Here is a 17,358-nt window from a genome sequence, read left to right on the forward strand (position 1 = left end):
TAAATCTTTAAATCCTTCATTCTGCTTTCATTCATGATGGTTGACTACAGCGTACCTTTGAAACAACCTCCACAGACACTCGGGACTTCTTTTTTGGAGTGCTAAATGCTCTCATGGGGCTGTGTAACCCCATTAAAAACACATGCAATTCTTCTGTAGCTGGAACAGAATCCAACCGACACACACACACACACACACACACAGATGTGTATGTGTGGTGATGTTTTCAGAACTATGACACATCTTGCTCTCCGAGCTCCATCTGGGTACGAATATGAAGAACGTTGCCGCACACCGTGTTTTTCACTAGACTGAAAGTACCACTTCACATTCTGCGAGGTAGCGCGGCGGTGCAGCGGTGCAGCGGTGCAGCGGTGGAGATGTTATTTTCACGTATTCACACACCTCCCAGTCGGCCCCCCCTTTTAGAGAGCCCATTAGTGGCTCTGTGTGGCAAGACCCTGCCTTTGGAGAGCCAGAGCGAGGGAGGGGAGTAGCTACGGTAGGAGACGACGGGCAAAGAGGCAGAAGCAAGAAGAGGAAGAGAAACAATAAGGAGGAGGCCGGGGGAAAAAGAGGTTGTTCACAGGCTGTTGGAGTTAAATGTACCTAAATGACATTTAACCCCTTCTCAGTCTACAATAACAATCAGATTTAGGGTAGGTGGTACCAGTGGTTAGGAGTGTTGCTGTGAGCTTTCTCCAGGTGCTCCAGCTTCCTCTCACAGTCCAAAAACATGATGATTGGGGAAGAGGTAATTTTCCATAGGTGTGACTGAAAGTGTAAATGTTTGTTTGTCTCTGTATGTTGGTCCTGTGATATAAGTAATGTGCCTCTGGCCCACTGTCAGCTGCCAGCTATCCCAACAACACTAAAAGGATATGTAGTGTAGATAATGGAAAGATGGGAGTTCTGCCACTGGCATCAATTAAATCTCCAATATTGAGGTTAAATTCAAATACATAGGAAGCTTTGCATTCACGATTATCCCTTATCCCATCTCAGTAAAGTAGATTCAATTGGTTCAATTTATTCGTCCATAAAAGTCCGTCCTAATGCTATATATTGTATAATATATGATACAAAATAAAACTTCTATTAACTTATTAAGTGTTTGGTCATTTTACCTACAGTTAAATTAAATGAATTCTATGTTAACTCTAATAGTTGAGCAGCCTATGCGAAAAGATAAAGGAGGACATCCAGAAACAACAGAGACTGGGGTAATCTCCTCTGTTTGCTGTCACTTTTTTATTAGGTGACCAAACTTCCGCCCCTTGGTGAAGTGATGACAGCAGAGCTATTTCCATGACAACTGAGCAAACTCCAACCTGCGAAGAACGTGAGATGAAGCTGAAAGCTCCAGGAAAACAGACACTAGAAAGAGCTGTCACTCTGAGAGATGATTTAGCTCTTAAAAAGAAGAATCTAAGAAACATCTCTGTTAAAGGGCACATACTTTACTCAAATTGAAAATATTTGGCTGAAGCACTTAAGACATTGTCAAGTGACAAATGCCATATCTGAAATGCTGTTGTATGTCAGACAGACTCTTTATACTTACAATGTCAAATAGGTTGGTCTGACTGAGCCTCAAACACAACACAATAACAGGTCATTTATTAAAGGTCTGCTTCCCCCATTTTTGAAGAATAAACTTAAAATCATTATGATGCTGCTGTGTTTGTTTACTTCACATTCTATTACACAGCTGGACTAAATTTGACCAATTTATTTCATTATTTTCTTACAGATCTTTTACTCATAACACTTGTCCATTGACAGAAACAGTGAAGAGCAGTGTGGGGCTTTTATTTTCTCTGAAGGAAGTGACTTTGACGTCGACTTTTTGTCAATTGTATTCATGTTTTTCGATCCCAAATGACTCCATTATTGAGGGAATGAGACACGAATGTCAGATCCACTGTCTGATGATCAAATAACACATTTGTCTCTGGAAATTAGTAAAAAAAATAGTATATTTGTTTGGGTACAGTTGGATTCTCTTGTCCTTTTTGAAATAGATTTTGGTTTTGGCAAATGAAATTGTATAGAATGGTTCCACAAACTCAACCCAATAAAACCTAAATATCCAAACCTGTTATCTCAGTTTCATAGGTTGTTACCTTTGACTGTTGAATGAACTAAGGCTTTTCCACACCCAACGGTCATTAGCTCTGTCGTACTTATTGTCCTGCCCCTCTAATAATGTCACATTCAGGCGGCAGATTGTGGAGGCAGATTGAACAATCAATATTTTGATGAGGGGGGGGGAATTCACATTTGGCTCTGTCCTCACTGAGTCTACAAGAAAACACTCAAAGTCCTGCATAGTGACAAAAAAATTGAGCTGGTCTCCAGAAACGCCTGAAGCCTGTCTGGTCTGAACCCAGCTGGACTGAGGCATAAGCGACTGGGATGCTCTGATGGACTGTGTATCTGTGTGTGTGTGTGTGTGTGTCATTCAAGGCATTACCTGCCTCCGTCTCTGAGACAGAAAGATAGGGAGGACGTTTATGTAGAAGCAGTGGGTTAGGCAATTCTCACAGACAGACTGACAAATGAGCACAGGGAATAACAAAGAGGTGTGAGATGAGGTACCAGAAGGACAGCTGGGTACCTGAAGACCTACAAAAAGACCATGTTTTGACGCAGCTTGTGGAAAAGAAGGACCTGTTTGGCACTGACATCTGAGTTATTTCTCATTATTATTTCTCGTGAAAAAAACAAAAAGAAAAATGAAAAAAAAAACTTTGAAGGAAAAACCAAATGAAACCTCCTCTGCTCAAACAGCATGTAAATAAAGCACTGTGGGTGATGAGGACACAGTGAAGAAAAACTATTCATCAAGTAAATTTGCTTAATAATGCAGTGGAGCCCTTTGTCTGAAAGGACACCTGTGTGTGTGTGTGTGTGTGTGCGCGCGTGTGTGAGTGCATGTGAGTGTGCATGTGTGTTACTTTATGAAACAGCACTGCAAAAGGTTACAACACTTTCAATGAAGCTCTACTGCCTCCTTCTGGTCATTTGGTGTCATTGCAAAACCTCTAATTTATCTACACTGCTGAAAACAAGCTACGGTCTGTGACGCCACCTGGTGTGTAACTTTGGAACTGTTGAGTAGTACAGAGGAGATGAGAGGAGAGGAGAGGAGAGGAGAGGAGAGGAGAGGAAAAGGAACCTTTTCTAGACATGTGTTAAATATTTCAACAAGCACCAAAAACCCTATAGCCCTACAGTCACATGCATCTCATTGCTTTTTTTTTTTTATTATTATTATTATTATTATTATTATTATTCTTAACAGTTTTCTATTGATGTATAAAGCCGAAAAGGAGGGGGCAGAAAGTCATTTGAGCTCTCAGATGACCCCTAATGGCACTGGTTCAGCATCGGTGTAGTATGACATAACAAACTTCCTGGATTTAAGAATCCCAGGTACTTTGGGGAATCAATTCTGCATGAAGTGAAAGACAGACCGTCAAATAAATATAAACAGAATTTGCAGATTATAAATTAAATGTTAAATTGTGAACGCATGAACTGCACCACTGATATGTGAGGAAAGTATTTCAATTTAAAATGTTTCCTTAATCTCTATTGACTTCATGGTCATTTTATAACTTAACACAATGCATTTCTTCCACAAAGCTCTTTTAATACATAATAGGAGAACTTGCTCTGCTTTATATCTCTGTGAAGACAATGTGTTGACATGTGAATTATTAGGAATACGCTACGTGTAGTATTCAACATTCATAATCCTTGTAACAATTGACATAAAAGTAAAAATATTACTCAAGACAAACACTTGTTGATGAGACATTTCCATGTGAGACATCGAGGATATCTTTGATAACATCACTGAGACACAAGACTCTTGAATATCTCCGAGCTCCATCTATTCATTGCTATGATGATGATGATTAATGGTGATAAAATGTAATCTGTCCCTCCATGATAGCTTTAGCTCGAAACGTGTGTTGTAGAAATATTATGTTTTATTCCTGAGAAGAAATTGTGATGCAGTTTGATTTGGAGTTTTTTAAGACCAGGGGCGGAGAGGACTGAATATGAGCAAATATAATAGACACAGCACCAACTGCTGTCGGCTATAGACACTGTTTTCAGAAGTGAAAACTCATTCTCCAGACCTGCTGTGATGTTCTGGTCATATTCTTTTATAATCTATAAATTATAACTGGATTATAAATGACCTAATACTTCAAACGCAGATTGTTGTGGCACTGGCATAAACACATTAACCTGAAGACAAACAATTTTACTTATGGTGGGCTTGTTGATTACATTATTAATTATCAGTGTATTCAATTTATCCTGCACATGAGGGCTGCAGGGCTGCTGAAGCCAATCTCAGCTGACACAGGGTGAGAGGCGGGTACACTGGACAGTCCATCACAGGGCCAACACACAGACATCAACAACCATGTACAATTTAGAATGGCCAAGTAATCTAATCTGCATGTTTTGGACTGTGGGAGGAGTTTTAAGGTGAGCATAAGTTCCCTATCAGTTAAAAAAGAAGTTACAATATTTTCACATCTTGCTGAAATGAAGTAAAACCAACAGTGGACTGGAAGATAATAAAAATAATTACAAAGAAATAAATACTCATGATGGTTCTACCTCAAAAATGTTCCTGAATTTAGTACCAGACATCTTGTTCCTTTGATTTACACATTAAAACTTTAGAACACAGAGCATTTAGGCTGTTTTTTTCCATTACTATGTTTAAACGTAAGTATAAGAGTGTGTAATATAGAGTGTTTTTATATCCTTTTTTTCAGACAATCTGATAAAAAAAAACATCACCAAGCAAAAAGTACTACTTTTAAAATTGGATTGAATTAGTGACATTTGGAAATATGTCACAGTTCAAAGTCCACTTTATATCACTACTAAAAATCTTATATAAAATGTGTCATAACTTTGACCAAAAAAATGCATTTTGTAAGCCTGAATATGGGACCTATAAACACACAACCCCAGGATGTCCTAAGGAGTTTTGTATGATTCCCAAGGTTCTCTCTCTCTGTACCAGAGTCTCAATTCAGGATCTGGATCCTGTGAAGGGTGCAGCTGAGGGACGAGATGACTTTGTACACCAAGAGGCTAAACGCTGCCCTCTAGAGTTCAAAGTCCTGAATCACAGTTCTCCTGCCTCTTGAAAGTCTGACTGTTGATTTAAGCTCTAATAAGCGAAAATAATCCCAACAAATCTGGTATATTTACACATATCTGATGTAAAAGAAACATATTTAAAATATATTTTATGTTTAAACACAGTTGTAGAAGTAATGGTAGTAGACTTAAGGGATTTTTTGTGTTGTACCTAGTGTTGTAGTCAAGACCACCTAAACCCAGTCCAAGTCGAGACCAAGACCACAGTGTATCAAGACTGAGACAAGACCAAGACCGTTAGCGTTGCTTTGCAGAATTTACACATTGCGCTGTGTTTTCTTTTGGAGGTATTTATGCACAAAAGGTCTTTGTGGTTCAGGTAACCAAATTTTATTATGGATGAGTTGGCTGACATCTTCTCACGGCCTCTTCTCCTGTCACTCACATGCACTTTTGTGGGGGGGCGTGTGAAAGGTGGCGGGAGGGGTGACAGCCGTTAACGGTAACAAAAATTTCAAATGATAAATGAGTCAAGTTATTGGTTTTACCCAAAGCAATACGATTTACGCAAAATCACAGGAATGATACTAACAAGTTAATCCAAAAATGCACAGGCAATTTATTGATATCCCCACAGTTGTGGTCTTGACCGGTCTTGAAATAAAATCCCGAGTCCGCTTTGTCTGAGACCGAGTAAAAATGCAGTCGATTCGAGACGAGACGTTAAGGTGATGGTTAAGGTTAGGGTAAGGGGCAAGAGAATGCATTATATCAATGAGAGTCCTCAGTGTGTGTGTGTGTGTGTGGACACTTACCAAGCTGGTGGGCCTTTCTGAGGCAGGACAGGGAGGCGTTGAGTCGAGCACACTCTTCTTCATTGGCACCAAATTTCTGCAGCAGCTCACACACCTGCTTCTCACTTATCTCAAGCAGGCCCTCCAGGGTCACTTCACCTGCACTCATCTCCTGCAAAACACACACACACACACATAAACATAAACAAACAGAAATAAGAAACATTTCAGGAATGAATTAATGTATGGACTAAAGCTGCATGCATTGAATGAATAATCACCAACTAGTTTTTATAATGAATTGCTTTGAAAATGTGTATATTTTCTGTTTTCATTTGCTCATCTGTGCCAATGAAACCAGAAAGAAATATTTTTATAATAGTGTGTAGAGCAACCATGGTATTTGAGGATGCTAGGACACCATTTTATGGACATTTAAAAAAATATTTTTACTTGGATGTCAGGAAAAAAAAAGTTGGATTCTTTGAAACCAGCATTCATCATGGGACATTTTGTATAGCTAATACTACTTTTTCAGATTCAGAAAACTTTATTTATCCTTGTGGGTCAACTGAGACGGCAGAGAGCGGCACATACGGGGATATAGAAATATAGTCCAAAGTAAGAGACATGTCACGCTGCAGAAAAGGTATTAACACTGGAACAAATGATGGCTGAATTCCATTTATCTGCTCTCGTGGTTGTGTTTTACAAGGACACTTATCATTTATCGCTCCAACATATACTGTAACTGTGCTTGCATGGGACACTGGCACCTCCACCTTTTGCTGATATTATTTTTGTCTTTTTTTATTATTTGCCTCTTTTCCAAATCTCAATTCCATATCAGTTACACATGATTTCTAAATTGAGTAATCACATCATATTGTGAGGGAAACTATAATAGGATAAATGTTTTTTTAGATAGAAAAAACTAAAACTATGTTACATCAAAAGCTGGGGCTGTTAAACACATTAAACATTAACGCACTTACGTACTTTTAAATGTGTACTGTTTGTACTGTTTATTTGTTGTCATAGTCTTTTTGTGTGTTCCTACTTACTTAATACAATTGTACTTTGTTGTCTTTCAGAAAAAAATCGTACCTGTGTGACCTCTTTCCTCAAGTTGACAATGCGGAACCAGTGTCCGAGGCGAGGGAAGTCCTCCAGCTCAGCACTGCGCTCCTCTAAGGCCACTTTGCACTTACACGACAGCTGGCGGCTGAAGTACTTCACCAACTTCCCCTGGGAGGAGAGGGCGACAGAGAGAAGGAAAAAAAATCACTTGTTATCAGTGTCCTGTTCCTTTCTCCCCCCCCCCTCTTTAAATATTTACATGTTATTGCTAGTTTGTCCACTAAGTAAAAACAAATATCAAACAGTGAAAACAGAAATAGACTCAGGATGACCCATTTTATTTTGGGGTGTGAACGGTTTCAGTATTTCAGTATTCTGACACAAAATAACCCCCGTCCATTGTTTACTGGACCTAAAGAAATTTGATCAAACAAGATTGAGTGTGTAAAAAAAAAAGGAAAGAAGGGTGCATACTGCAAAGAAGCATTAATGTCAGTTTTGTGTGGCATGTGTCATAGCATCTTAATCTCTTTAATGACAAATGTCTGCAGTCAGCAGCAGTAAATAGTTAGAAAATGTCACTACAGGAATCCCCCAGACAGACTGAAAACTCACTGCAGGGGAAATAAATGCAACAGTCCCTTTTCCACTCAACTACAACAACTAAGATCACTTAACACCTGTTTATTCCAGTGGGACTGCTCAGTGGTTATTGGCTCAAAGCTGTGGTAAAAGTGGGGTAACCTTTACAGAGTGAAACAGGACGTGTGATTGCATGAATCCAGGTTTATTCTGATGTGTAGCATTGACTAGTCATGTAAGGTTTTAACCCATTTACTTTACACATTTGGACAGATGTATTCAGGTAACACTTGCAACATGTTACTGTTTCTACCATGTAAATATGAGTATATTATATTATACATGCTGCATTATTAAACTATTAAATGTGTGCTTGACCACAAAGGTCAGAGATGTGTAGTGATGGTAAAAGTCAACAAAAGAACCAAAGACATGGAATCAAAGAGAAGACAGCAGGAAACTTGATTATTCTTTGAATTTGATTTTACAATAAAAAAAAAAAATGATAATAACTGATTATAGTGTCCCAATAAATGTAGCGGCCAACAAAAGAGTATTAAGACATTCATAAGTTCCTAGTAAAATAAAGGTTAAATAAATATACATAAAATATACATTGAATACATTTGTATGCAATGGGAATATTATTCTGATTTAAACTTAATGACATTAACTACATAGTGTAGTATCTAACCACTAAGTTTAAGTATAAATAATATAAATAGAATACAAAACATATTCTTGAAATTAGCAAAGTACTTTTCCTGTAAAAATAGTTATACAATTTTTTTTCTTTCATTTTTATTGAAAAAAGCGTCCTGTTTATACATTCTCAATTGCTAAATAGCTCATGTGTTTTTGAAAATCTCATTTGGCTTAGTTAATGTCAAATCTGCTTCAATTGTGTTAAACATTTGTTTCTCTGTCTGATCACGCGACTGCTCATTCCACACCTATAGAGAAACACACCTGGCTAAATGTGTGCACTACAATATCAAAAAGACAGAAGACATACAGCAAATGTCCAAAAGTCCGTGGACCGTGGGAGGAAGCTGGAATACTCAGAGAAAACCCACAAGCAAGCAAACACAAACACACACACACACACACACACACACACACGGAGAACCTGCAAACTCTCAAGATTAGAACCAGTGACCTTCTGATGCGATTGTACTGTGTTACCCAGTCTTACAATACATCAACCTTGCCAAGTCACTTGTTTTGTGCGATAAACATATTAAAAGAGATGTTTCACCGAATCGAATCGCAAGTGGTAGACGCTCGTCAGCTGAATGTTGAACAAATACAGTAGAGGAAAAGAGAAAAGGGAATCCCTCTACTTTGAAATAAAACAACTAAGATTAATGTGGCTCGAGTAACTGCAGCTGTTGATCATCGACAACATGACATCCCCATCCTAAAGCTGCAGTCACGTGTACTTGAAGCAGTAGCTACAATGCATGACAGTTTTTCACATATCTGTACTTTACTTTGTTATTTGTATTTCTGGCAACTTTCCCCTAACTGTCTTTGTTACTCATTACTACCAAATAAAATCAGAAGAAGAAGAAGAGATGGTAATGGTCTGTATTTATAGAGCACTTGTCCAGTCTTGATGAGATGCTTTACACTACAGATTAGCCATTCAGACACTTCAACATGGGGTTAAGTGTTTTGCTCAAAGACACATATAGACTAGCAGGGCCAGGAATTGAACCCACAACCTTGCAGTGGAAGGACAACTCGCTCTTCCACTGAACTACCATTGCTAAATCCCCTCCTCACTTTTTTAATAATTTAACTTTTACTTCTAAAATTCAAGTACATTTTATGTCAGAAAATGACATATGATACTTAAGTACAGTAAAGGTCATATACTTTAAGACTTTTACTTCAGTAATAGTATAAAATTTGATTTCATAACCCCGAAATCCGATTGCAGCCTTTGCAATATCTTAATTGTTCAGCGCTAGCATTCACCTGCAACACCGTATTTGTATCTTCAAAATGTAATAATCTTCATAAAATAATTATTTGCATCCATTTGAATGTTATTAACAACAAAATCAAGTTTACACGACAAAACCGGCATAGTTCCGAACATGCCGACAAGCAGAACACTGAAATGGAAGAGCATATGGCGTCATTCCCATTTGAGACATCAACTGAACTGAACTCCTCACTGCTGCTACAGATAATCCAGATAAACTGGAACACTTAGTACGGCACACTTGAGCTTCCATGCCAGCTTTATCTGAAATTTAAGTCTGGTCATTTCATCGCGTGTCAAATGTCCAGCATTTTCGGTGAAGCTCAAGGTTCTGAGTTTGACACAAGTTCACGGAAAGGCAAACCAACCTACTGATCTACAATTAGAATTTATCAATAGAACTGGTTTTATGTAAGAAAATAAACAGGGAAAAGATAGTACATGTGTACAAACAATCTCTCAAAGACCCGGTACACATAAGTGCCAAATGCACTTTGATTAACTTGATTGGTCTGGTTCACACTCACTGTTCTCACATTGTTTTCAGTCAGCCAAAGCAGACAGCTCAAGTTTTCTGATTTTTCAGCTTTTTAAATATGAAAATGATCTGGTTTCTTTACTCCGTATACATCAAAGAAATCATTCAAACTGAATCATTTTGAAAAATGATGATCAGCATTTGATGACATTGTATGGATCAAACAGACAGATTAATAGATTGTGAAATCTATGAATTAGTTGGGGCCCCAAAGAGGACATAAAATATGCCGAAAACACAACTTCATTAAATTAAATGACGTGTCTCTATAACTCTGGATGTGTCAGAGATCTTGCTCACAAGATCAATGACACAACTTACTAGGTAAAGATTTGTGACTTGAGTAATATGACTAGAAATCTAACTATACATAGCAATTTCCCAAGCGGAACAAGCTATTAAAGCAGCGAAGGGCCACAAGTACAAGTTTTCCAAGAAATAATAATCCTTGAATCCATATTTATATACAACATGCGTAACATTTACATTTCAAAAATAAAAATACTGTAAAAATACATACAAAACATGACACGTTACCTGACTGATATAATTAATTTCCTGTGAATATTTCAAAAGTAAAAGTCTGGTTGTGTGTTACTAATGCTATTAATGTGCAAATGAGCAAAACTTGATGTTTGGTCTGTATTTGCAGTAACTTCGTATAGTGCTCCACAGATCCTGAACATTGTCTCTTCATATGTCTCCATATCAGATTTTGCACCAAAATCAAATCAGCAAGAGTCAACTTGAGGTAACCTGTGAGGACGTCGCGGGCCAGATGAAACTGGTTTGCGGGCCACATGTTGCCCCAGGGCCTTATGTTGCCCATGTGTGTATTAAAAGTAAGGTTTGAACTTTTCCTTAGCAACAAAGCCCTCTGCAGCCACAAATGGTTGTTAAATCTGAATCTGAGAACAACATACTGTATATAATGTTTGATCAAACACACTGAACTCTCCGCTACAGTGAAATGATGGCTTAGTTTGTCTAAACATAAACAAGCACCCAAATATGCTTATGCAACACTTTCTGTCTACATAGTCATCACGACCTATTTCATAGACTTCAATATTAACAAACGGCTACACTTGTTTTAAGCTGCTCAGATTTCTATTTCCAGACAAAGGTGTCATGCTCTCTCGTGTGCCCGTATGTGTCCACGAGCCTGAATAAAGGAGATCATCCATCATGTGCGTGGATCACTCTATTGTATCCAAGGGACACCACCGTCAATGCATAATCATATTAATGGGAACCAGTATCAACACCACTTTCAGGTAATGATATAGGCTGCTATTCTTGGCAAAGCTGTTGGCTAAAGCAAGGTCAGCACTCAAAGCCTCCAACTGATTATGTCTGAGGCACAATCTGGGTCCTTAAAGTTAATGACAGAGAGGCAAAGCATCTATGTCACCCAAACACACCACACTCCATGAAGATCAGCGCAGCTTAACGAGGGCGACTTTGCGTGCGGATGACGTCATCGTGGCCCTCAACAAAACCCCGGGTGGATAACTTATTTGCTGCTGAGGCAATAAGAGGACTGAAGCCCATGAAAGGCCAAACTTATTATTACACTTCTAAAATGAACAGTCACAAGTGTTTTTTCTCTTTTCTCATGCATTTGAAATAGTTGTTCCCGTCTGATTAGCATTTCTTTCACACGGCATTATATTTCCACACAGAGGGATGTTTCACCAAATTAAACACACATAACAGACATATGCAGCTCCGCTCAGACTCAGCTTCTGCAGTGTAGCACGAGTCATACTCAGATCGGTCACAGATATTTATTTATAAGTATTTTATATTTAAGAGTTTGGAGCCTAAATTAAACAACAGAGGGAGTGCAGCCCACACCAGTGAGTGTATGACTACCAAAATATCTCACTCTGACCTGGATTCATGTTGGTGTTGCTAATATTTTGTCTGGAGGGCACAAACTTATTAATGACACCGTGGCCAATTATTAGCACTGAGGAGAGTAGCACTATTTGTAAGTTTAAATTAATTCGGTTCAAATCAGTCAAAAAGACAAAAAGAGAAGGATACGACTCCCAGTAGTTAAATTGTTAAATTATCAATACATTATCAGATTTCTATGCATTTAAATATATGGTTCACTGTTTGGATGCAACAAATGTTGAATTTAGACAACTGCACTCGTTATGTTGAATGTCATATAATTAAAGACTGACTTTGTTTCTGAGTGAAAAAATCTTCTTAGAGGGCATTACTCAACAAGCCCTTGTTAAACAGAGAAAACAACAAATCTGAGGTAAATCATTCAAAGCAGTTACGTGTCATATCTGCTATATTATTATATTACGATGATTATTGTTATTGTTTTATCTTCTAGCTCTGATGCAAAGCAACACTCGACCATAAGGGGCACAGAAGATGTGAAATTTGACACACGGTTTTTAAATGATTAATCTCATATTTATCATAATTGTGACTGTTTTATCATCATCATTTACGTCTGTGGAAGGAATCTGTTTTCAGAAGAACAACATTGAGAACAACATTGATTAAGTTGTTGTTGTACTTCACCTGCCCAGGACCAAACAAGAGCTACGCAGACAATAAGGCAACTAAAAAGTGAAGTGTTGAAGTGAATAAGACACAAATTCAATAAGACAGGGGTCTGAAACTCAAAATGACCTGGGGGCCACTGAGTGTCTTTGTTTGGTCAGTAGGGGGCCAGGCAAGTGAAAAAAAAGTCGCTTTTTTAAAAAAAGGAAATGTTCCGTAAGGATGGGTGATATGAGCTTTAAAAAAAATCCTTATATTCCATCATGATATATCAAAATGATGATATTTATGATGATATTTCACAGAATTTCAAAATAAAATGATTTGCTTTGATTTAGAACGATACATAGAACTAATTCATTGCAACTTGATATTAAGTGGCGGGCCACAGGAAGTTGATTTGGGGATTGCAAGTTTGACAACTCTGCTATAAAAAGGGAATATAAAGTGAATATTTGACTTACTGCACATTATCAAGAGGTTGGTAAATGGCTTTAAATTAATGCTAGGATCCTGCTGTGTCTGATTTTCCATTCTTTCAAATCATTTTTGAGGTAATGAGTCAGATGTTGTTTGTGCTGGTTATTCTGCCCCAACATGCCTTAAAAAAAACAGTTTTAAAACCTAGATTTGGTCAATGTCCCGCTGCTGCTGCTGCTGCTGCTGCTGTTGGCAAATACAAGTTCACGTGACTCCATGGAAACACACTTTAGATTAGTATGAGATACTATGTAGAAACTGAAGATAGATTTTCCCACATGATGACAACAAAGACAACATCCCATAAGATTCCCTGCATTCAACTGAGCAGAATCACATCAGGTACAAACAGCTCATTGAGGTGTGAATAGCTTGAAACAGCTTTGATGAACTGTCCTCTCTTTTTAGTGTAAATCCCTCCAGAGTGTTCTTTGACTGCGATATTTACATCTGTACTGAAAATGTGTCTCCAATGAACAGACAACATAGTGTGTGTATTATTTCCATCCTCGAAGGCCAAATGATGTTATATTTATGTTGTTTGTTGACAAGTGCAGAGGTGTGAGAACAGCAGGAGGTAAGTAAATCAGTGATATAATATTATATCCATTCAAAAACATAACAGACAACAGACGAATATAAGAATACTCATCAGCATGTCAGATGAATAGATGTTTTGTTAATGTGGCCCAAAAACATATACAAAGAATGTGTCAAACTAGTCATGATCACCTCTCATATTAAAATTAAACTTCTTCAGTTAAGCCACTCAACCAAGTTACACTGATAAATAAAAATGGCAATATAAGGAAAATGACACACTCTATACATCTCACAGCAACACAATAATCCATCTGTCCATTTCCTACCACTTTATGCTTCACATGAGGGTCATGGGGGGCGCTGGTGCCAATCCCAGCTGACATGAGATGAAAGGTAGGGTACACCCTGGACAGGTCGCCAGTCCATCACAGGGCCACATAGAGACAAACAACCATCCACTCTCACATTCACACCTACGGTCAATATGATCCAATACGGTCCAATTTGCCTAATCCCCAAATCTGCATGTTTTTGGACTGTGGGAGGAAACCCACACCCACCCACACACCCACACACACACACACACACACACACACAGGGAGAACACGCACCAAAACAATCATGAAATAAATAAATACATCAAGTGGGCCAAGCCCCAGATCAACAGAGAATAAGTTAGGCTATTAATAAGAGTAAAAAATAAAAACACCTTGTAAGAATAATACTAATACTGGAGTTAGTAAGGGACCTTACATGTAACACACCAACCCCAGGTCATTTTACAACAGGTCATCTTAAATCTCCTCATGAGGCTGAAAATGCATCTTGGGGGGCCCCTGGTGGCTCGGGGGGCTCTATGCATTTGCATAGTCCAGATATAGCAAGAAATGTCTCCGCTTGAGAGTTCATTCCTGTACTTAGAGCTGTCCACTTGTTATGACTTCACTAAGGACAGCTGTTTCTGTAACTTCAGTCAGAATGAGTATTAAAGTAATAGAAGGTTATTTTTAACCACAAACACGTTACTGCTAATGTACAAAGTTTTAGAACGTAATCAATAAAATGTTGTTGTAATCCATGTTTGCCGGGAATGTTTTGCCTCAGATTGTCACAATGATTCTGTGTTTAACAAATGTTTGTTGTTTATGTCTATAAATGAGTTTTAAACTACAGTGTTTTTTTTACAATAATATAATAATAATTCTTTGTAATAATCCAGTACCCTTGATAATTTACACAACCGTATGAGGACATGAGCTTCTATCTTCACACTGTAGCCTGCTTACAGTGACAGCACAATAACATGAGTAGTCTCTCCTTCCTTGGAATTACAAACTTCCCTTCAAAGCCCAAACAAGGCACTTAAAGATGTATTTTGTAACTTTTCATTATATTCAAACCAACGTTAAATGAGTTCACGTAATACTGATAACGCCAGATAGACAGCGCTCCATGAATCTCACTATAGCCGCGTTGTGTTTCCATGTCTGTGGTGACACAGGGTGAAGCATTTTTATTTCACGACTGACAACAGGAAAGTGGAAGCATAACAGCTACACTAGAAAACTAGTTTGGCCATTTGCAGAGTACTACGAAAAAAACCCTGTGCGCCTGTCTCTCTCTCACACACGTCACGTCACTCTCCTCACGAGGGAACGTAACATTAAAATGACGGTGATTTGAGTGCAGCGCCGCCGCGCATGGGTGGCAACAATAGGAATAGCACTAGGTTTATTAGTGGAGACATTGACAGATGTTCGGAAATTGGTACGTAATAAGTGAATAAAACCCTTATTGATACATTTTACTATTATTTATTTCAGGAACTTAGCTCCCCCATAATTTGAACCATGAATGTCAGCAATCTTTAGGTTAAGGGATTATCCCCAGTTCTCCGATAGATTAGTGGGGTAAAATATTGAAACTAACGTTGAAAGGGAACAGTTGGACTATAGCGTGGACCTTTCGGAAAGTTCTGCATGGGTGAGTGACAACTGGCAGTGTTTTGGTAACCAAAGTTACACACTGGAGCTTTAACACAAGTTAATATCTTATATGATAATGTGTCTGCCTATGTTCCTGCACTTTTCATACTCAAGTGACTTTTTCTCTTTGCTATTTCTCTGTAACAGCTCAATCATGTATTTCCACTGAGACTCTGAGTGTGCTGATAGTGCATACAGACATACTCAGTGGTGAGTTTATGGCAACCTATTGCACTTAGTGGTGTTTGTTTTCATCTCCTGAGGCATCGCCAAAACGTGGTGACAGGCCTTTAGTTTCCAGTGACCTTATCGCACTTTATGGCATCTTTATGTGTCCTGTAACAGCCTCGTCAGTGGCTTGACTGCTTTAAGTGCTCTCAAAACGGACGGTCTCGCATCTCAAACACAACACTTGGATATTATGGACATTACGTAACGCAAATTACGGATTCACCCACGGGCCAATTGAAGGGATAATGATATTTGGTAACAATTCGAGGAATATGTTCCTTTTGCGATACGCAAGGGCCTCCGCATGGATGCGCTGCGAGGACTGTCAGCTGCGCAGGTTGGCGTATGGATTGTAAACACACGGGCTGCCTATAGGCCTCACATGTTCTGATGGAGAAGAGCCACCTTCTCTCTCCGCCACCTGCAGAATGCGCAAGTCCATAATAGCCCACTGCAGCCCCGTGGCCTCTTGATTTATTGCACTGCACAAAACAGACATAGCAGTGCAACTTTTACGCAAACCTTTGCATGTGTGTGTGCATGTGGGAGCAGAAAACCCGTTAGTGTCGCTGGAAAATGCACTGAGAAATATGCACAGTGGCCTAGAAATAAATGAGAGACGGTGTCAGGCAAACCCCTCTCTGATGATTTATATGAATATGCACAGATTCAGCCATTCTGTTCAAAGGCTGCTGCTGCTGCTGCTGCTTCTTACCTCCAGCGTTCGTATCTCTTTTTGTGTCAAGTCGTTGGATGTGGCACATTTGGTCCGTAAACCCTCCAAACTAGAAATGCTTATGTCAATCATATTTTGCACCAACTCGCACTGCTGCAAGGCTTTCTGCAAACTAAGATGCTGCTCCTCGCTTTTGGTCATCTCCTCGTTCATAATTTGATCCTCTTTCCCCTCTTTGCGCTTAAAAAAAGATTTTAAAAAAAAATAAAAGATGGAGAAAAAAAATATATAAAATGATTCAGAAAAGAATCATGGAGAAGTCCACGGAGCAGAGCGACCTGCAGAACGCCATGAAACGAGATGTTGTGGGTTTACAGACGCTCTTTGAGCCGTGGGAGAGCCGACTCCATTGCAACAACAGTCCTCGTAGTTCCTGCTGTTTCATCAAGGTGTCCCTGTCTCAAACCAAATACAACACGAAGACGCTGAGCGGGACTGCACGGTTTACCAGCGCATCCATGGAGTGTCCCCCCACCCCACCCCCCGATTTCAAATGGATGTTTTTAAAAAAAAAAGAAAAAAAAGAAAGAAGCTGCTCAGCGCATGATAAGCAGACGTGTGTCAGGGGAAGAGCCCGCTGGTTTAAAGGTGCTGCTGCGGGGACTGGATGCAGGTTCTCCCTGTCTCCCGTGGCAGCAGCTGCATCCCGGTTCGCTCCCACCGCACCGACATGTTTCCTGTCAATCAAACCCACAGCAACAGCATCGCATCGCCCAGGC

General features: G+C 39.0%; 1 protein-coding gene across 4 annotated transcripts in view; it reads right to left on the reverse strand.

Annotated features, from left to right (window-relative positions):
• ksr2 (kinase suppressor of ras 2) overlaps positions 1 to 17,254 on the reverse strand; it is a 95,779-nt gene extending 78,525 nt beyond the window's left edge. For all 4 annotated transcript variants that reach the window (XM_058636234.1, XM_058636235.1, XM_058636233.1 and 1 more), the window contains exons 1-3: positions 16,619 to 17,254; positions 7,044 to 7,184; positions 5,958 to 6,108 (exon numbers count right to left, since the gene is read on the reverse strand). In XM_058636234.1, coding sequence (XP_058492217.1) covers positions 5,958 to 6,108; positions 7,044 to 7,184; positions 16,619 to 16,792 — 466 coding nt within the window. In that variant the 5' untranslated portion in view covers positions 16,793 to 17,254. The remainder of the gene's footprint in view (positions 1 to 5,957; positions 6,109 to 7,043; positions 7,185 to 16,618) is intronic.
• Positions 17,255 to 17,358: the final 104 nt, after the last annotated feature.

This window comes from Solea solea, chromosome 8, assembly GCF_958295425.1.
Source record: "Solea solea chromosome 8, fSolSol10.1, whole genome shotgun sequence".
NCBI classification, from domain to species: Eukaryota; Metazoa; Chordata; class Actinopteri; order Pleuronectiformes; family Soleidae; genus Solea; species Solea solea.